This window comes from Gossypium hirsutum, chromosome A05, assembly GCF_007990345.1.
Source record: "Gossypium hirsutum isolate 1008001.06 chromosome A05, Gossypium_hirsutum_v2.1, whole genome shotgun sequence".
Taxonomy (NCBI): Eukaryota; Viridiplantae; Streptophyta; class Magnoliopsida; order Malvales; family Malvaceae; genus Gossypium; species Gossypium hirsutum.
In genome coordinates, this window is record NC_053428.1 from 3,403,069 (window position 1) to 3,425,959 (window position 22,891).

General features: G+C 29.8%; 3 protein-coding genes across 5 annotated transcripts; all 3 read right to left on the reverse strand.

The window, feature by feature from the left end:
• Positions 1-1,674: 1,674 nt before the first annotated feature.
• LOC121229185 (uncharacterized) lies at positions 1,675-2,409 on the reverse strand. Its single transcript, XM_041112653.1, has one exon. The coding sequence runs from the start codon at positions 2,407-2,409 to the stop codon at positions 1,675-1,677; it is 735 nt and encodes a 244-aa protein (XP_040968587.1).
• Positions 2,410-6,886: 4,477 nt separating this feature from the next.
• LOC107958777 (40S ribosomal protein S3-2) lies at positions 6,887-8,882 on the reverse strand. Its single transcript, XM_016894642.2, has 6 exons — positions 8,704-8,882; positions 8,460-8,607; positions 8,200-8,371; positions 7,536-7,590; positions 7,313-7,444; positions 6,887-7,224 (listed from the first exon to the last, which is right to left on the reverse strand). The coding sequence occupies exons 1-6, from the start codon at positions 8,734-8,736 to the stop codon at positions 7,054-7,056; spliced, it is 711 nt and encodes a 236-aa protein (XP_016750131.1). The 5' UTR covers positions 8,737-8,882; the 3' UTR covers positions 6,887-7,053.
• Positions 8,883-13,766: 4,884 nt separating this feature from the next.
• Positions 13,767-15,766, reverse strand: LOC107958778 (protein ELF4-LIKE 3). Of its 3 annotated transcripts, XM_016894645.2 has the most exons (3): positions 15,508-15,765; positions 15,328-15,366; positions 13,767-14,467 (listed from the first exon to the last, which is right to left on the reverse strand). In XM_016894645.2, exon 3 carries the CDS (start codon positions 14,420-14,422, stop codon positions 14,078-14,080), a length of 345 nt encoding a protein of 114 aa, XP_016750134.2. In that variant the 5' UTR covers positions 14,423-14,467; positions 15,328-15,366; positions 15,508-15,765; the 3' UTR covers positions 13,767-14,077. The 3 variants fall into 3 exon arrangements, with proteins under 3 accessions (XP_016750134.2, XP_016750132.2, XP_040968811.1); XM_016894643.2 differs by lacking the exon at positions 15,328-15,366 and having other exon boundaries at positions 15,508-15,766; XM_041112877.1 differs by lacking the exons at positions 15,328-15,366; positions 15,508-15,765 and adding an exon at positions 15,119-15,299.
• Between the last annotated feature and the right edge of the window lie 7,125 nt (positions 15,767-22,891).

Genomic DNA, 22,891 nt, shown 5'->3' on the forward strand with positions numbered 1-22,891 from the left:
CTGAGCTTTCCATATAGCTGTTTCTCTCGTAAAGTCTGTAGCACAATCCTTAGATGCCGATCATGTTCTGACTCTGACTTTGAATAAACCAATATATCATCAATAAAAACCACCACAAATTGATCTAAATATGGTTGAAAGATACGATTCATGAGATCCATAAAAGCAGCTGGGGCATTTGTTAACCCAAATGGCATTACCAAAAACTCATAATGGCCATACCTCGTACGGAAAGCTGTCTTCGGTACATCACTTTCTTTTACCTTTAGTTGATAATACACGGATCTCAAATCAATTTTTGAAAATACTGAAGCTCCCTTAAGCTGATCAAACAAATCATCTATACGAGGCAACGGATACCGGTTCTTGATCGTCACTTTATTCAACTGTCGATAATCAATGCATAACCGCATAGAACCATCTTTCTTTTTAACAAACAACATTGGAGCTCCCCAGGGTGAAATGCTTGGTCTAATAAATCCACGATCTAGTAAATCTTGTAACTGCACCTTCAACTCTTTCAACTCAGTGGGCGACATTCGATACGGAGGTATAGAAATTGGTGTTGTACCTGGATACACCTCAATAGCAAATTCAACCTCTCTGTCAGGTGGTAAGCCCGGTAATTCTTCTGGAAATACATCTGGAAACTCACGTACAGTCCTAATTTGACTGCACTGACTCCCAACTGAATCAGAATTAATAACATATGCCAAGTATGCTGGACAACCCTGCTGCAGTAATTTATTAGCCTTCATCGCTGAAATAATGCGTGTCGAACCACTGGTACGGATGCCATTCACTTCAATTCTATCCCCATTTTCTGTCTGAATACTAAACCTCTTTTTATAGCAATCCAAAACTACCCCATGTTCATATAGCCAGTCCATACCCAAAATGATATCAAAATCACCAAAAGGCATGATCAACAAGTCCACAAGAAACATTTTATCATGTATTATTAACGGGCACCTCCGACATACTCTATCTACTAATACCGTTTGTCCCAAAGGGCTTAGACACTTCTATAGAAACTTTAGACATTTCAGATTCTAATTTTCCCGATTAGACTAGTTTTGAATTTATATAAGAGTGTGACGAACCCGGATCAATTAAAGCATAAATAGGCTCAGAATACAATAGAAATATACCTGCAACAACATCATGTGCATCGCCTTCTTCTCGTTTTTTGACCACATAAGCTCTAGCTGGTACTCTGGCTTCAGACTGCTGAGTAGCAATATCACTGCTCCTTCTACCAGCACCTCCTCTGGAAGCCGAATTACCTCTACCTGACCCTCTGCCTCTAGCAGTAGATACTGATCTTTGTGATGATACAGGTGCAGCACTATCAGTATTCGGACAGTCTCTGATAAAATGGTCTGTAGAACCACATCTAAAGCAACCTCTAGTTACTTTCCAACATTCTCCTCTGTGTTTCTTTCCGCAGTGCTCACAGTCTGGAATTTCTACACCTCGAGATGGACCTCTCACACTGCTAGTAGTTACTGTCATCTGTTTACCTCTGCTTCTACCACCTCTGTCTGAACTAAAACTAGATTTCCAGTCACTTCTTGATTCTTTGAATCTCTTCGGTAATGGATTAAAACTAGTAGTTCCCATACGTTTCCCAGCTGATTTACCAATTTCTGATTTTTTATCCAGGCCCAGTACTTATTCTATCATTTTTGCTCGCTCGACCAGATCAACAAGTTCAGTAATTTTGAGACTTACCAATTGAATCTTGATTTCATCTCGTAGTCCCCGTAAAAATCGTTTACAACTATCAGCCTCAGTTGGAACATATTCTAAAGCATACCTGCTCAATCTAGAGAACTCTCGCTCATAATCCAGTACTGACATATTCCCCTGTTTCAACACTAAAAACTCTTGCTTTTTCTCTTCGATGTACAATTCCCCAATATACTTCTTCTGAAATTCTTTTTGAAACAAGTCCCAAGTTACCTGATCATCCGGCAAATGTCTAACCACAGATTCCCACCAGAGATACGCTTCTCCTTGTAACAGTGATATAGCACATATCAGACTCTCTCGGGGGGTGCAGTCTAATTGTTGCAAAACTCTTTTTGTTGTTTCTATCCAATTTTCAGCAACAGATGGATCAGCTCCTTTTAATCCCTGAAATTTCGTGACACCATATTTTCGCACCTCTTTAATCAAAGCCTGTCTGACAGTAGGTACAGATGTAGTAGCAGGTATAGCTCTCACTATATGCTGTAATGCATCAGCTATATCTCTTAACACTTGTAAGGTATTTCTTTCTCTCCCTACGTTAGGAGATTGATTATTTAACGGATCCACACCAGGTGTAACAGATTCAGTTTCTTCTAATTCTCGACTTCCAGTATACATTTCCTGTTCAACATTATCCATTCTTTCATCTGACATTTTATCTATAAAACAAAATCAAATAAATACATTAGCATCCAGAAATCCCGACTCGATTTCGACTCGACAGTGGCATGTACTTCTAAACTCACTTTCGAGCCCAATTTAGCCCAAGAATCGGCTAAACCTGATAGCTCTGATACCAACAATTGTAACACCTCCTAACCCCAAACCGTTACCGGAACGAGGTTATGAGGCATTACCGGACATATCAGACAACTTACTAATAATTTATAATTAATATAACTTTTATGGTATAATATAATAATTGAGTCCCTATCTTGAACTCTCAAAGTTCAAGCACGTGTTAAAAGTAGAACGGAACTTGTTCGAATATTCTGAATTTTTTTTTTTATAAAAATTTCGGTCTGCTTATTTTTACCTAAAACCTTCTGCAAATTCAAACTAAAACAACCAGCACCAATTTTTCACATTCATATAACTAATATTTATATCATTAACATAATTTCAACTTAATAACTATCATAGCATCATTCAAAATTGATTAAAAACTTCATTCATTTAACAACTTAATGTTCATGTATCAAAATATCATATACTTTTCTTACCATTTCATTTAACCATCTAAATCTTATAATTCAACCTTCACTACCCAAAGTAATATGCATATTCAAGTGACTATATAACACCTATGTACATGCCACCTTTACCCAAAAGAAAAATATACATCACCAAATTTGTGTTGGAGTCGGGAATATTCTGGATGCTGAACCGGGACACTTGACTTCTACTAACCTGCGCACGGAAACAACTGTACGCTGAGTATGGATATACTCAGTGATATTACTATAATTCAAATTATATCAACAATAGTAAAAACATAAATATTAAAATACCTAACAATTAATGTCATATGTACTAATTCATAAATCAATGTATTTTCTCAAACTTAAATTTATATCACTTATGAATATACATTTCATACTTTTCTCTTATTATCACAATTCCAATTTCAATTCGTAATTCAATTTATTTTTCTCGTTTCAATGCCTCAAATTCACATTTCAATTTTTCACCCTATTAACGTAACTCGGACTTTGGCGGATACACGAATCCAACCAAACACACCAATATGGCACCCAGTGCCTCATCGGATAGTTCGTAGTAATAGTTGACACCCAGTGTCTCATCGGCCTAGCCGAAGTAAAGTTGGTACCCAGTACCTCATCGAATCTATCCGAAGAAATATAGTGACACCCAGTGTCTCATCGACTCGAGGTCGAAGTATCCCTGAACACTTCCAATCCTATGGCTTGCCAACTATATCCGACTCAGCCCGACTAGTTAATAGGGTATTCAATTCACTTTCTCAATCCTATATCACTTTCAATTCACAATTCAAATCACCAATCATTTTTCAATCAATACGCTTTTCAAATAATTACATCTTCCATAATTCACTTATTCAATTCAATTTGATTCAATTTGCATCACTTTCATTTTCACTCAATATTCATATCAATTTCACATACTTACCTCAAGTCTTACTTACCATACATAACAATAAAAAAATTCAGCAATCAATAATAATTAAAATTCGAATTATAGTAATACACACCGTAATTCTCCCGTTTTAGTACTCGATGACTTTCTCCTTTCCTTTCGATGCTGATGCTTCAGGTTCTTTGTTGGCTACGAAAATAATAATTTATAATCATCAATACAACATGATTCAATTTAATTCATGAGCCTAAACATGCAAATTTAACCATTTTTAATGTATATATACAATTTCACCATTAAGCTGTCTACTTGAGTCATTGTTACTAAATTATTTATATCTTGAGCTACGAAACTCCAAATTAATATCCGTAAATTTTCCTTAAAACTAGACTCATATATTTTCTAATCATAAAATTTCCAGAATTTTTGGTCTAGCCATTTAATACAGTTTATTCGTTAAATACTCCCCTGTTATTTCATTTGACAGTTCTGACCTCTCTCTACTAAAACTAAATTATCTCATTGTACAGAACTCGAATAAGGTTCTTGTTTATTTATTTTGAAACTAGGTTCATTAAGGAGTTCACATATATAAATTACACTCCATAATAATTTTTGTAAAATTTTTAATGATTTTCCAAAGTTAAAACAGGGCATCTCGAAATCACCCCGAACCAGTATTACAAAATTTCAAATATCTCTTGATTCATCAATTAACTGCTTACACTGTTTCTACTATAAGAAACTAGATTCAATAAGCTTTAATTCCATATTTTGTTCATCCTCTAGTTCAATTTATAAAATTTTTAGTGAATTTTCAAAGTCAGACCATTGCTACTTCCCAAAACTGTTTTGATGAAAAATGTTAATAACCAAATTTATAACACCAATTCACACCTTATTCCTATTCAAATTTCATTTAAACTCAAATTTAACTATTAAATTTTTAACATATTTTCTTAATTCCGAGTTTTCCTCAATCTAGTCCCTAAAACACAAAACTTATAGCTTACTTTGCAATTCAATCCTTATATCTATTCTAACTTGAATTTCGTTCAATTAAACCCCTATTTCATCATTTTATTCAACATGAACTTTGTTTAAAAACCTAAGAACTTCCAAACTAACAACTTAATTTCATCAAAAACTTGTTTTAAGACTTCTAAAATATCAAAATTATGAGAAAAGGACTTGATTGAGCTTACTAATTAACTCCAAGCTTCATAAACCTTATTTCCCCTTTTCTTTCTTCTTTCCTTTCTTTCTCCCATGTTCTTCTCTGTTTCGTTTGCTTTCATTCTGTTTCTTTTAACTTATTTGTTTCTTTTATATATAATAATAATATAATATAATATACTTAATTATTAAATAAATATATTTTTTAATCAATAAAATCTTTGATATTTTCCACGTTAAACCGCCTCAGCTATAGGAAATGGTTTAATTTCCTCTTAAGTCCTTCTAATTTTTCTTTAATCTATAATTAAACTTTTACTCTTATTCAATTTAATCCTTTTTACTAATTACTCTAAATTAAGCTAAATTTACTTAATTAAAACCTAATTAAACACACTACTAGACTCGTAAATATTTTTAATAATTATTTTCGAACTTATTTCACTAAGACGGAGGCTCGACAACACACTTTTCTGGTGCTCACGGATTTTGGGTTGTTACAAACTCCCCAATTTCTGTGATAACTTTGCGATTATACAAATAAATAGGGAGCGCAAGGAATCTAATCCACGCCTTGACGACACTTGGGTAGGCCTGGGCAGAGTCAAAAGCCCTCGTCCATGGCTGAACGGTCAAGTACTGACCAAAAATGATCCATGGTCCTTCAGAGAGAGCCTTTTCGCAATCTTGTTTGTTCTGAAATTTGACTAAAAATAGTCATTCTCAATGTCCATCATGTGAATAGGTGCTGAGGGTTTCCACATACTGTAGATTTTGTTTTGCAACACCGAAAAACCTATATTTTCGACCAAGTAATTTTAATACCACGATGTTTTCCATGCCCTGAAAGAGAATATGATGTATCCTGTCAGAAAAAGTAATAGAAGGCACTCCATTTACAAAGGTCTTCTGAATGTCACCCTCTAAAAAATCAATGTCTTCCTTCTCATTCGTTCGTTTCGAAGCATCTCCTACCTTAGAGCCAAAAAGCATATCTTTCCAAGAAATGGAGTGGACAGATGGCAAGTCCACCTTCATGTCATCATTCGAACCACCATCCTTGTCTCTAAATCTAACTTTTTTAGGGATCAACTCTTCCACAATAGAAAAGTCAAAACCAAGGTTTTCAGAGAGAGAATTCTCCATTAACTCGACAATTTTGGCAGTCCTTACTAATGTATATTTTAATTTTCAAATATTTACTTTATAATTTGACAAAAACAAATAATTAAACCGACGTAATACGTCAATTTATCATACTAGTTCTTTTTGTTATAAAGTGACATACCCACCATTATTTTTTCTTTTATATTTTATAAAAATATTAAATTTTAATTTTGATCCCTCTAATATGCTGAAATTTAAGATTTATATTAGTTTCTAATATAAATTCATCCTTATAAGATATTAATTAAAAAGTTTAACAATTATCTATAAACATAAAAGGCTTTCATTCTTTTTCAAAACTTGAAATTAAATTTATATACTTTAATTTTTAATATAATTTATTCTTTCTACTTTTAAAATATGATTAATAATTTAAATAATTAATATTGGTAACTATTTGAATCAAAATGTATTCCAACATAAAAGAACATTACGTCATGCTTTAAGAAACAATCCAAATCAGTATTAGTTCCATAACTATAGATTTTAATTCGAAAATATCACACCAAAAATTTTGATAAATAATTTTATCAATGGTGGTAACTAAATCAATATTTTTTTATTCAAGTAAAAAATGCGAAGAGATTTATAACATATTCTAACTTTCAGATTTTTTACTGTTAACACGAAGCAGTTGTGAATCATACCAGTTAAGGATTAAAAGAAAGACTTGAAAGAAAATTACCAATTACGTAATAACTATAGTAGGAGAAACATTAAAGTACAAAAAGAAGAAACCACAAAATGCTGGGGTCTTTGAGGCCAAACTTTTAGCTACATAAAACTAAGAAACTCACATACTTCCAAAAATCAAAAAGATGTCAACCAAAACAGTATTTAAGCCATAACTGGAACCTCAATATTAGTTGGCTCAGGCTCTACTCTCCTGATTTCTTCATCCTCCTTGGGAGGGTGGATTGTGACTAGATCGGGTAGGGGAGTAGTAGGGCCTTGCTTACCCTTAGGATCCCAGTCAAGCATGATCTTGACCTTGATACCAAGCACCCCCTGTTATAAAAAAATCCCGACAAATTGGTCAAAACTGAAGATCAAAAGGGTCATAGAAGAGTAAATACTAGACAAATTGATAGCAAACCTGTCTCAAAAGAACATGTCTGACAGCAGAGTCAATATACTCATTGACAGGATGACCAGAAGAGATCATATATCCATCCTTGAATTTCATAGATTTGGCACGCTGTGCTCTTAGCTTTCCACTAACAATAACCTATTGCAGAAGAAAGCAAATAACATAAGTTTTCAAAAGAAACCAAGGAAAACAAAATATATTAAAAACAAATTGGATTTGGTATATAAACCTCGCATCCCTTGGCACCACTCTCCATGATGAATCTCAGTACACCATAGCAGGCCCTGTACCAACCATCCCAAAATATCTCAGCTTGAATTCACGAATAAGAATTTACCAAGCCATACTATTAATAATATCATATTCAAATATTCAAAATCAGTATAGAGATAAAAAAAATTACACCAAGAACTGAATAATTTCTTAATGGCGTATTAGATTAAATCTGCCATCTTCCGACACAATATCAGTATAGAAACAACCTATTTGCTTTATAGACCACTAAATATAATGTCAATAAATTCATACAAACAAATGGAAACATTCAATTTGGATAAACAATAAATCAACATTTAGCATTTTCAAATTAATCTAAATTGGATGAAAATTGACTTCATTTTGCAATTAGATTTTAATAATTTGGAAAATTTTTACAATGTTCCTTCCCCTAAGTTTACTGCACGAAAACCAAATGCATTTCAGCAGTATAAAATAAAAGAACTATATTATTTGATTACTTTTGTCACCTTCCGACACAAAAAATGGCAGTGAAGTACCAAATTGCTTTGTAGATGACGTTATATTAACAAACCCAAATATAAAAAATACAAATTGACAACAACAATAATAGAATGCTTTAAATCTGTAAAATCGAATACTTATTGAGTATGTACCTGCGAACGGCAAGACCTCCGAGTAGCTTGTAGCGAAGAGACTCGGCCTGGGCAATAGCGCAAAGGCCTCTGTTGTTGACCTTCTCAGCGTAAAGCTCGACGCTGTTTTCTGGGAACTTGAATCGCTTCTGAACCACTGAGGTAAGCTCCCTAATCCTCCTACCTTTTTCACCTATAATCCCCAATTATCAAAGTTCAAATCCGATATTGAAAAATAATTATCACAGTAGTGGAAACAATATTGTTTTTATAGAAAGTACCGAGAACGTTTTGGGTGCGGGTGGCTCTGATGATGATCTCGGTACGCATAGGAGTAACTCTGACTTCGACTCCAGAGTATCCATCCTCAGCCAGTTCCCTGGTCAATACCTCGTTGAGTTCCGCGAAGAAAACTCCATCAGCGACGAACTGAACGTAATAGAAAATAAGCAAGAACTACTAAGGAGAAATGATGAAACAAATGGAATAGTAAATGAAAAAAAACAGATCGAAGAAACACAACACCTTTCGCTTTTTGCTGATTTGAGCTGTCGCCATGATTTTTTAGGCTTGGGTGGAGGGGAAAAGAAGGGAATTTGCAGGAATATGAGATCTGAAGAAGACGGCTGAAGTTCACAAACCCTAGCAAGATAGATATATTGGTTCTGACTAGGGTTTTACACGGCCTCTTGTGCTTGGGCTCCAAATTTGGGCTTTTGTTGAATACTTTATCTAAGCAAAGTTCGTGATGATAGTTCTTGGTGACCACTTATCAAGGCCCGTAAAAGGATCCATTAACCTATTAATGGGCCTAAATCGTCTCTCTTATCAAAGCTATCTAATTTTATTTGCATGTGCTGTCACTAAAATAAGATCCGGACATCCACGCTGACTTATATGGAAGTTTGTTTCGCAAAAGGTAAAATGTCATTTGTGGTCTTCCAATTTTACAGAAAAAGTCACTTTAGTCCTTCACTTATTTTTTCACATTTTTTAATCCTTAAACTTGCATTTTTAATCAAATCCCCCAAAAATGGATGGAAATGAAAAAGTTAGTATTTTCTAACTTTTTTGATGTTGCATATATGTAGATTGCCACGTGGATTACATGTCAGCATTTAATTAATTTTTTAAATTTTTAAAAATATTTTTTAAAATTAAAAAACATTAAAATTATTAAAAAGGTATAAAAAATTATAAATATTTTTGTTAAATTTTAAAAAATTAATTAAATATTAACATGGCATCCATATGGCAATCCATGTATATATGTCATGTTAGCAAAATTAACAAACAATAATTTTTTCATCTATTTTGGAATAATTTAATAAAAAATGTAAAATCAAGATTTGGAAAAGGCAAAAAATAAATAAATGACTAAAATATTCTTTTTATAAAGTTAGGAGACCAAAAAAATCAATTTTTTTTTGTATGATTAAAAAATTAACACATTCTTACACTATACACACATACTACGTCGAATGAAACTCCTACCCTATGGAGATAGTTTGCAATTAGACAAAGCAGAGATAGTTTGCAATTAGACAAAGCATTAGTTTTGCCTTGGATAATGGCATGTCCCAGCTCATTGTGAAAACTGATTGCCTCCATGTGCCGCTTTTTTTTTTTTTACAGAAAACTCACTAGAGGATTGAGTTGCAATTTTAGAAAAATTTCATGGACTTTTATTAAAAGAGATGGGAACTATGTTGCCCATGGATTAACGGTTGCTTATGAACTTGTATGGATCAAGTAAAGTCCTCCTTTTGCTGGAGGGCTGCCTTGATTACGCTCTTTCTTAATTATAATCTATAATGGACATAAGCTAAACTGAAAACAAATGTTAAATAATACATCATTCAGAAGACTTAGCGCACATGATTTTCACATGTGGATGTGGATGTTATTATCATATGTGAGTTTTAATTTAACATATCGACTTTAATTTATATTAGATTGTTTTTAATTTATATGTATTTAATTTTACTTTATAATTATTATATCATGTGTTTTTAAATTGCGATAGCATTATAATTATATTGTATTTATAGATATAAACTAAAAAATAATTGCGCATTTTTTAATAAATAATTGTAAAATTTATTAATTAGTTTTGTGCATTTTATGATTCTATAAATGCTTAATATGTTACAACTTGATTGTCATGTTTCATGTTAGGTTTCTGTAGATAATGCATTTTTTTATTGTAAAATAGAATATATGTAATCATTTATTTAATATAAAAATATTTCATTTATTATGCATAAATTTAGAGTTACGTGTATCTTACATATCTAAGTTATGATTTTTATACTATTTTGATTCTCAAACTTTAAAATATTTTAATTGTATATTCAAATTATTGGTGTTATATCAATCAAGTCATTTTGCCATTAAAATCGTTGAATAATACAATAAATCTTATGTAAGAAACTTTAAAAAAAATGTAAAATATTAAAATAAAAAATCAATAATTGGTGCCACGTAATTTTTAAAAGGAATCGATGGAAACAAAATAAAACTAAAAAATTTATCAAAAAATAAAAATAGAAAACATTTTTTTGCAGCTTTTAAATTTTTGGTATCAAGGTTTCGAAGTTTTTACAGGAACTTCATTGTTGTCTCCTTTTATTTAAGTTTTGATTTTTCTTATGCTATTGTTATGTGAATTATTTGATGGATAAAATATCAATAATTTAAGAATATAATTAATATATTTTTAAGTTTAAAAATTAATTTAAAATTAAAATAATAGTTTGAGGATATTTGATGCAATTAACTTATAAAATTTTTAAATATATTATTTTGAATCTCTATGGTAAGAAACTTAACTACTTAGAATTTCAAGTCAAGTTAGATAGAATTTTTAAACTTTACAAATAAGAATAAGGTAATATAAATGTTCTATAAAATATAATAAAAATATTAAAAAATAAAAAAATGGTAAATTTTTAAGTTTAGTTATAGAATTAAATAAATATGTTGACATTTCTAAAATTGCTACAAGTTTAATTACATAAAAATTTATGAAAAATATGTAAAATTATATGACGTGTATAAGTAGGATTGGATAACTGCTCTAACCGATGATGTTTGTTTATAAAAGAAAATGCAGTTTAGGAAATGTTAGAAACTTGAACATAATTGTTAGACATTTTTAAGTGTTAGTGATGATTGCATGAATTAATTAAATTTAATTCTAAAAGATAAAAAAAAAAGAGAGCCTTTTTTTGAAAATTTAGATGAAGGTTTGAATTTGAATTAATCTATTAATTTTCACTACAGTTAATTGGTATAAACCAACTATCTTAAAATGTAAATTATCCAACTAATGATGTTGATAACCCCATTTAAGATACTTTTGTTTAATTTAGGATAAAAAGAGTGGGAAACTTTTAGACTGGACTTTAATTTCTTCCTTTTCCAACCTAATTGCTGGAAATGTAAGGAACAAAAAGGAAGAAAGTGAAAAAGTAGATTCCCATTCTCACATGTTATGTTTTGTCTTTAGCTTTCAAGCTTTAGTATTATAGATTAGACCCTTTAGCTAGCCACCATCATTATTTAATCTTCAACACTTTCCATGATTAATTCCCTTAAACAAATTCAAATCATTATTATCCAGTGTTTCTTAAACAATTGCATTTCTTTATTATAATTTTTTCAAGGGTCCCATTAAAATGGTTTTTATGAATTTAACCTAAAATTTATTAACATTCTATCAAATATGATGTTTTTTGTCCGAATAATGTACATTTACATCATTAATTTGGTAATAGGATGGAATATTCTTGAGACTTGTTTTGTGGGCCGGTAAGAGTTGGATTTGATATTAACGACGTACGTAAAGGTAATCAAGATTTATGTTTAATTTAATATATTATCATAAATCTTAATTAAAATTTAAAAGACATTAAGTCTTTAGATTATGGCAATGATTTAACATTCGGAAACTTATGTACAATGTGTGACGTGTATCAGAAATCAGAAAAATAAAAATATCACAGCATTTGTTTATTCTTTTAAGACAGGAAAGTGCCTTGGTGTTCGATTCAAACGATAATTATTTGTGTTTCTCATTTCAATCTCTTTATTCCTTTGTCCTCATGTCATATTGTTTCTGACAATGTAATCACTGCAAAAGGAGTTTAGGACTTGGGTGTACCAAGTTTAACCTCTCAGCTCGAGTTTAATTTGAAATTAGTTGGACCTCCCAAAATATTTTCACTTGTAAATAAAACATCAAATTTTATATTATTTCTTTTGTCATGTTTAGAATAAAAACAAACCATTTCCATGTGAGAGTGGGACTTTTCTTTCCCTCTCCAAAGATCAGAAATTAGGCTGCCCTTGGGCCCGGCAACAAAGAAACCTGCTCAATCAACTTGATGGAAGTCATCAAACATATTTATTACTTATTAAAGAAGTCTCGACTGCTCAATACATATATATATATATATTTTTTTTAGATTTTTCAGGAGTTCATATATTTTTTGTATCCAATATAAGTAGTATTTTTTAAGGTTTTTCTATATAAATTTGAAGAATCTTTGTGTTTTTTTATATTTATATCCGAGGAATAAAAAGAGAAAGAAGGTGAGTAGGAAGTGAAGGGGATAAAAATGGAGAACAGGAGAAGTTCAGTTAAAAATCCCCCCCCCAAAAAAAAAAACAAAGAAACTTAGCTTAGGGGGACCTTTGTCATGTTGTTGGCACATATCTGTGTGTCTCTTGTAGTGCTTTGTTTTAAACTACATTCTTTACAATACTTAAATACTTTTTTCCCTTTAATTAACTCAATACCCACCGAACACATCACCAATATTTGTTGCAACTTACAACAATTATTATTATTTTCTTTAAACATATATTTATTTATTAAGTCAAAAGCTCATCATCTCTCATCTGATATTTCAGATTCTGTTCCTGTTGTGGTATTTGATTAAGAGCCAAAAAAAAAAAATCTAAAAGCTGCTTTGCCTTCCAGAGCATCTTCAATATTTATATATATATACAAACATGCATGCACCTCTTTTCAGTTCTCCACAACCACAAGCATATCAGAACATGGAGGAGAATAAAAAGAAAAGGCTTGGTACCATAGGAGAGGACTTAAAGCAGTATATCTTCAGATTTCTGATCTCTTCAGCTTTTGCTTCTCAGCTAAGGACTAAATCATATATATAATCCTTTGGAGTTTTGATTGAGGTTGGAAAGTTGAATAAAGGGGCATATAATGGAGAGAGTCTGTTTCCATTGAAAAGTAGAAAATGAACCTTCATGGTAAAGAATCTGAGACAGAAAAATATTTGTAAAAGACTCATAATTACAGATATCAGCCTTTTTGACAAAGAGAAAAAAGGTTATAGGCTAAACTAAAAGCTCTTAAACAACCTCTTTTTCCTTATCAGTGGAAAATTTAAGAAGTTTCAAAGTGCATGACAGAAATAAAGATCAGTTCTTTGTAAAAAAAGCAACAAAAAATTTGACATTTATAAGATGGAAAAAAAAAAAGGAAAAAGAGGAAGAGATGGTTTAACTTTACAAGCAACAACCTATTATTACCCATTTTCAAAGACAGCGGCAAATTTAGAAATGAACATCCCCCATATGCTTTTCATTTCAATATCAGATCCATGGTTACAAAAGGAGTTACAGTGCAAATAGAAGAAATTATAGAAGACCTATATTATTTTGGCTAACAAAATGTGAGCAGTAAGTTTTGAGAAATGAAGACAGTTCATCAATGATACAAAAGCGAAGAAGGGTTACACACAATCTGATCAGTTTTGATCTAGTTTCTACTTGAAAAAAGTTTCTTCATTTGCCACCATGCAAAAGAATTGCCAGCATAAAAACCCCAACTTGTTTTTTTGTTGTTGTTTTCTCTAGAATTAAATCAAACAGGCCTGTTTCTTTTGTGACCAGCTTTGGCATCAGATCTCATAGCAACACTCAGATCCTCCTCAGATGAGGTATCCATGGATTTGGAGAAGGTACTTGAAAGATCAGCGTAAAGGTCAACAACTCTTCTTATGTTGTTGTTGAGCTCCCTAATTAGACCAACATTTCTGCTCAAGTTGTCTGGGATCTTGGACTCATGATTCTGGTTTATCTCATTGATGAGAAACCTATTCTGGTCCAATATATTCTGAACCTGAACAAAGCTCTTCTGAAATATCTGCACCACCTTGCCATCCAACTGTGTTCCATTGTCAAGCCCTGAGTATGTGTCACCCTCCATTGTTTTTACTTTTTGAGTCAGAGTTCTATCAAATCAAAACCAGTCCTGAATCCAAAAATACAAAAAGAAGTATATATTTAAAACTTGTAATAATCATAATCATATCTGAACTCCTAATATTGTTCAACAAAGCAAAAAAAAGAAGCCCAGACAAAACATGAAGAAGGCATTGGAATTGTTAAAGGCATTTTTTGCATAAGAGACAAAGGCCTGCGGTAGAAATCATGACCTCCATGGATTCTACTTTTCCACAGAAGAATTTTTGTTAACAAACATGATAATAAGATCAGTACTTACCATTTTTTTTATTACTATTATAGTTGCTATTATTAATATTATTTATGATGAGAATGTGAAAAAGCAAGATCCCGTTTTCCATAAAAGGGTCCTTTTTGAATGTGCTCGGAAAATACCCACATAAAGCACTGGGTTTCAAAGAAGAATCTCAAAGACCAAAAAAAAAAAAAACCGAGTCAATGATGCAGGGAAGATTAGTCTCACGAGTCATGAGAAAGTACTCAATTGATACAGGGAGACAGCATTATGTTTTGTAAATCTCTTTACAACCAAAACTGAAAAATCTGAAATATCGATAAACAAACAAAAATGTACACATCTTTTTATAAAAGTTAGATTGAAGAAAAAAGAAAATAAAAATTTATTCGAATTCTGGGAAAAGAAAAAGGGAAGAAATACCTGAAAACAATGACCTTGAATTGGGAATTTCAAAACCAAAACCAATAAAACGTACTTAACGATACATAAGCATAAAAACGCATCACCCGTTAGGCAAAAGAAGATCTTCAAAAGAAAAAAAAATCATAAAATCTCCAAAATTCCCAGATTTTCACCCCAAAAAAGTGATAAAGAAAAAAACAAAACCAATAAGCTAATAAGACCCAAACCTTTTAAGAAAGGGGAAAAATTGTAAGGAAAGCCATCAGCTACAAAAAAAAATAAAACCATTAATTTAACTGTTGAAGAGGGAAACAAGAAGGAAAAAAAAGAAGATATTACCACCGTATTTATTCGAAATTCTTTTCCTACTATAGCAATCATATATAAATATTATTTTATATACGTACCTTGAAAATCTGGAGCATTATATTCAGGTGAAGGAGGAGACAAAGATTGAAGGAAGGAAAAGAAGAAATTCCCGAGAAACTGTGGGAAACGATCGCCGATTAAACCGAATCTTAAGAACCATAAAAAAGAAAGAAAATCTGAATTATGAGAGAGAGAGTTTTTAGAGAGAAAGAAAGAAGATGAAGAGAATATGTAGATTTGACAGTCACGCTCTCAGACCCCTTTGCTTTGTGTCCAAATATTACAGATAGTTCCATATATTCTCGATATATATATTAATATAATATCTATCTGTTTGTTTTTTATTATATTTAATTTTTATTGTTATTTTTGGATTCAGTGGGGGATAGGATTGCTTTTCTGTGTGTTTTGCTCAGATCCGGGGGATGATGATGATGAGTGATTCGAGCTGGTGTTCATTATTCGCCACGTGGCATTTCAACTATGGTGGAAAATTACCATCTTATGAATTGAACGGGTCCCACAACCCGAGATATCTTAAACAAACTTTGTTTATTATTTTGGTTTTATTATCAATTAAAGTTTGATGTTGATTAGTATTTTTAGTATTTGCATATAAACCTTTTGATTTTTTTTTGGTTTATTGATTTATTCGAAATAGTACCCCAAATTTGCCAACAAACATTATTATATATTATGAAAAATTATATTAAAATTAAGTAGGGAGTTAGTTAAAATTAGGGATGACAATTGAACGAGATAGGATGAATATTAAATCTATTATTTTTCTATAGTTGCTACGCTTTGTTTCATCACCTGCTCCACTCTATTATAGATGTATAATATTAAATTTTACTACCACCTCTATAGATGTTGAATGCATTTATTTCGCTTCATCCGACTCATCTTCAATTTAAATTTTTTATTTATCTTTAATATTTTTAAAGTCAAGTAAATTATTAAACATAATTCTTCAAAAAAAAAATTTTGAACATAAAATATATAAAATTTTCAATAATACATTTTTACATTTTTACCCTTTTAATAATTATATATACAATGATAAAATGATAATTTTATATACTGGAGTAAGGCGGTGCAAACAATTACCATAACCGTCCCATACCCATTGTATAAAAGAAAAAATCCTTTGTGATTTGAATTTTTGATACTTAGTTGAAATGATTAGGTTAAAAGTTTAAATTTTATTTGCTTCAAGTTGAAATTTTATTATGATATTACTTTAAAGCATAAAAAGACAAAAATACATTTATATTAATATATGTTACTTTCTAAAAATAAGAATATTTTAATATTTTTTAAATTGAGTTAGTGACCGGTTAACTCATGACACCAATATAGAAACTTAATGTAAATATGTATTAATATATATACCAATCCCAAATGTTGATGAAAAGTATAATATAAATAAATAGATTTTTAGAAAGAGTGATTCATTTAAATATATAATTTTTAAAATAAAAATATAATAAATTAGAAAAAAAAGTATATATTTATTATATAGTTTGATGTATTATCTAGTTAATTTATTTTATATTTTTAAAAATTTCATTATTACAAATAAAAAAAATCAGATCAATTAAAATATAAAATCAAATTAATAGAAAACAATGCAATTACATATTATGAGAATTAAACTTAATTTAACATCTTCAGGTTAAGCCAATATTTCACTGGCATCCATGATTAATTTCTGAAACTATTAATTTGATTATTATTATGATAGTAAACTATTGAATAATATCATAAATTTATATTCATTCTGTGGTATATATTCGGCATGAAACATGTGTGGTATCTCGTGGTAGATCACAGTTATTTGATAATATATTTTTTTTTAAAAAGCAAAGGTAATATTTTATAAAGTGATACCAAATAAACGGCATATAAAAAGAGAAAATTAGGAATTCTTCTTCATGGAAACAACCTAAAAAAAATTATTTTATGAATCTTCTTTATTATATTATTTATAATTTTTACCAATTAAATTTAATAATATCATTTTTTTTCTACATTACATGTAGAGTTGGTAATGAGAGATTATGAATGATGTGAAAAAAAATGATATATTTATTTTTAATTGATAAAAGTCATAAATGATAAGATAAGGAGTGTTAATAAAATAATTTTACACAGAACAACTGTTTCAAGCGAATGAAAGATAGACACGTGTAGATTGAGGCTCGGGAGATCTATAGGTTCGGATACGAGGCTATCCAGATTCCGGAGCCAGAGCTTAAAAATGATTCCTTCTCCTGGTAGGCCACATCTTGGGTCCCACACTTCAATCACGCCACAGGTGTTGTGATAGAATAGCGAGGCCGAAGGATTAAAATAAAATAATAATACAAATAGTAACGTGCTGTAAAAAAATAGGGGACACGAAATCCGACGCTGATGTTTTTGCGCCTCAATCAGTACTATACGGACGACGCACTTTCATTTGTCTCCCTCTTTTTATTCATTCATTTATTTTGAAATATTTTTTATGCAATAAAATTAAATTTTACACAAATGAGATTAACATTTTAATTAATATTTTTAAATTATATTATTAATTTAAAATACATGAGAGCTTTATAATGTTTTTTTAACGAATAAAATATACGTTTAGTTTCCACTACTAAATAATGCTTGCATTTATTATGTAACTGCTATAATAATAGAAACATTTATTTGTGCGCAATTATTTACAAGAGTTTATTTATGATTTAGTTTTTGAATTATATCTATTTTTTCACTTAAATTTAATTTCTTCTATTTTGTTACTTAAAGTTTTAGTTATATTTTTGTTTAGTTATATTTTTTGGTGCCCCACGTTAATGGTGTTAAGAAAATATGTCACATGTCAAATATTAATTCTTGATGTGATTATTGATGGATCAAATTTAAAAAAATACTTAAAATATAAAACATCATTAAAACATTATTTTAAAATTATTAACAACTTGTAAAATTTATTAAAAATATAAAATTAATTTTTGCTTGAGGCTATTTCTAAAAAACCAAACCTCTCCTTTCCCATTTATTTCTATAAAAAAATAAAAAAAAATTTTCCTTTTTGAAGGCAAAATAGATCCAAAAATAAAAGTAAAAAAAATCATTAAACTTCATAACAAATTTAGAAAATCTTCAATTTTATCCTTCATGAACGCTCTATTTTTTTTTTTATTTGGCTTGATGACAGAAGAAGAAAAGAACAAGCCGAAATCATCGTGCTTACATCACCATCATCTAGGTTCTTAAATCACTGATTTATAGTGCACACCTCAACGGTGGACTTAAAAGTTCATTTCTATTTTCAACAATCTATTGTTGTCTTAAAATCGAGTTGGTTCCATTTCCAAATTCCACACGTCAATCAATTTTATCAAAGCTAAAAAAAGGTTTCGTAGTTTATTCGAGTGTGTAAAACCTTCGTCATCTTCATCAAGCTTCAGTCCTAAAGAATCTTCCCCTAAAGCTGTTTTGAGACCCACAAAATCAATCACGTAATCGTCTTTGTTGCTTTATTGATCCTTAGATAATATTAATCAGAATTGAAGCACAATTTGTTGTTTATTTTTTAAAGATAAAAAATAAAATTATTATTATACTAATTTATAATTTTGTAAAATTTAAAAAAAAATTAAAAATAATTCTATCATTTAAGAAAAATTAAAGACACGAACCTCGTATATTAACCTAATAGTAAAAATATTCAATCATCTTAAATGTGACTTAAGTTTGAATCATACTAATCATATTATTATTAAAGTTTTATCATTTTTATATATAAAGAAAAAGACACTGCCTGTCTCTTAATTTTGCCCATCCCATATTAGTCATACGGATTCTACAATTATCGAGCAGTATAATTGCAAATTAAAGTATATCCCCTCTATTGGACATATAGATTCTACAATTATTTGAGTTGTATGATAAAAATAGAAATGACTTCAAAAATTATATTTACATCTTTACTAAATGTGTCCATGCATAAGGGTGGATTACAACTTGTGGAGAGTAATGCCGGACAATTTACAAATTTATTTGTATTAAAGGTTAGTATTTAGTGTATTATCTTTTTTTTTACAAGTAATTTTTAAAAAGTTATTATGTTTTTATTTTTTAAAATATTTTATAATATATTTATAGGCAGGGCGGAGTCAAGGGGTTAGCAGGGACCTTGACCTCCCTAAAATAGAAATTTTCTCCCCTAGTCCTTTTATAATTTTAAAATTTTTAAAATAGTATATTGTAAAATTACATTTTGAGCTCTTAAGAATGATAATTTTTTATTTAATCATTTAAAAATTATAAATATATAAGTTATTAAAATGATAAAAACATACAACTTTATTCCGGCCCCTTCAAAATATTTTTTGACTCCACCCCTATTTATAAGATACTTGTCAACTTCAAACATTTCTTATTTGTAAAATTTAAAAATTAAATATAAAATATTTTTCCTACTATTAACATACAAATATGTTTTATGATGAAATACGTTATATATTTTATGAATAAAATTTAACAGTTAACTTTAAATAAACGACGAACATCCGGGTCTGCTTTTATCAAACAAGCAGGAAAAAAAGTCAAGGCACGGAACGTATAGACTTGATTTTTACCCGTGAATTTTGGAATATTTTAATATTAAATGCTCAGTTTTTCATATATAAAATCAAAGAGGAAATAACCATTTGAGACGGATAAAGTGGCAAATATATACGTTCTTTGAAACCTTTTATAATTAAATCTGATTCATATAAACCAACAATAATAGGCGTCATAAATTTTTTTAGAGGTAAAGTTTAGATTTTTTTTTTATAGAAAACCTTATTAATTTTGCCAATATATTAAATATTCGTATTGCAATTGCATGGTTTCGAAAATATTTATTTACTTACAATTTTTTTCTTGGTGTAATATTAAAAAAAAAAACAGGATGCCCAATTTAGAATTCTATAAACAACGAAAAGATTAAACCATTTAAAAAACAATAAATGGATAACTTCGATATAAATATATATAAAAACAAATATAAAGTCAACAATATTAAACATGGAAATTTACTATATTAACCTTAGGAAACGTGTGCCACTCCTATTATTATCTTTTGTTTATTAATGTATTCACTAAAATGAGTCAATGATATATGCTTATAGGCTTATTAAGAAGATAAATGGTAACAAAATTCATTATTAGTAAGAGGATTGGAACTAATTTCATACCCAAAGGTAAATTTTAATCAACAAATCTCTTATCTGCTTTGTGCCATTGAAAATGTTATAAAATTAAAACTTTCACGTTTACTATGCTGCTAATTCCCTTTAGAGAAAAATTGTAGTTTTTCTATTAGTTTTTAATATACATATATATATTAAAAATTTTGAGTTAAAATTAACCTTTTTTAGATTAATTTCATATGTAATTGTGTATGATATATTAGGATGCTATTTTTTTAACAGTAAGATAAAATAATTTTAAGCGACATTATTGAGATAACACATTAGCTCTTGTATAGTTAAGATAATCTGCTTGTATTAAATTCCGATTAGAATGAGGTGGATCTTCAAATACTTAGACCTCTATGTATCTTGTCGCCGTAACTTTTGCCATATGATTAGCAACTACAGTGTGAGTTATTGGGATATGGCGAAAACAAATCTTCCTGCCTTAACACATCATTTGATGAATAGAGTGTAATTCTATCAACTGACTATCAACAGCTCCTCTTTCTGTAGTTGTCTCCGAGAGAAGAGTATTATTACTTTCAATCTCTAACTAATGAATTCCCTTCTCCCATGCTATACATAGACTCTCCAAAATAACTCTCGCTCAATATTAAAAATTTTATCTTTAACTAACAACATGGAAAACCCCATAACCAATTAACATCAGCATCTCAAAATGCTTCTCAATGTGAAAATTATGATTATTTTTAATTTATTAAGTTATTTAAATTTGTATAATTTACGTTTATGTTTTAAAAATATTTTATTTCCTTTTCCCGTAATTTATTCATTTAGATTTAGATTTTATGTTATTTATAAAATTAATTTATCATAAACGGTTCGCGTGACATAGGCAGGCCACAGGCAGCTACTAGCTCAGCATCCCAACGGCAACGCCAATGACCCATCTTTTTATGTGGTGATTTAGAATCACTAATTAAACCCTAATAACAATAATTAAAGGGATATTAAAAACATATGAATTATACATTTTCGTCCAATAGAAATAATGCGATAAATATAATTTTTAATCAATAATTTAATGTTTTTTTATCAATACATGTTCATGAAAACCTTTAATCACTATATAGAACAGCAACTGCTTTTAATGACTAGCTGTTATCTCCATAACAAGTTGTCTCTATGAGAGACATTTTCAGTTTCAGATTCAGTCCCCACTATTAAAGTAATAATCACCCATTGGCCATTTCTCTCATTGTTAATTCCCATTATTAAACCATATCGTTTTCATTTCATTTTAAAAAAAAAGCTTTTTTAAAGTTCTTATAATATTTATTTATTTTATGCAATATTTAAAATTATTCATAGTTTCACAACTTTTAAATATGAATATAATATGTTTTTACGTATTCGAACTCACATTTTTCTACACGAATAACAATATCAATATAAATTAAATTAAATTTCTACTCTAATTTTACTTGTAAATATTATTATATTATGGAATCGAGTTCACTTAATATAAAAAATATTTTAGTAGTAAAATCTTCATTATATTTAACATGTGGATAACATCAAAATAATAAAATAATAAAAGGGTATAGCAGTAATAATAATAAAATTGAGAAATTGAGAGTGGGGATGGGTGAATAGTAGTGAAAGGACGAGCATGCATTTGAATGCGAGTGGGCTCCCACGTGGGGATTCATTTATTAGTGAATGGTAAAGAAGTTTTTCTAAAAAAAGACGAAGGTGACGAAAGACTAAAGAGAGCAAGTGGGTGACGATGAGCCCCAGCCCAGATTGGAGTAGCATCTTCATGACCAGAACATTGTGACGCCATGCCACTTATTATCATCAGACATTATTATTGGGATTGGATTTTGTCCACTCATCTGCCATAATGCTCCTCAAATTGTCGTCTGTATTTTTTTCATGACATGAAAAACCGAGCAATGCCCCAACCTTCTCCCAATGAAACTTATCTTTACCCAAATAATAGTAAGAATAAAAATGTTTTCTAAAATTTAAAAAATGTTTGGTATAATTGTAAAAATAATAATGCCATTTATTAAAAATTTGGTATACCGTCGGTGTCAATTGACATTTATTTCAGAAATGTTAACTATATGAAAGTAAAACGGGGGGGGGGGGTCCTAAGAAGAAATAGAAAGTTATTTGGTTGGAACCAAGACATTGATTCCTGACAAACTCTTAAGAC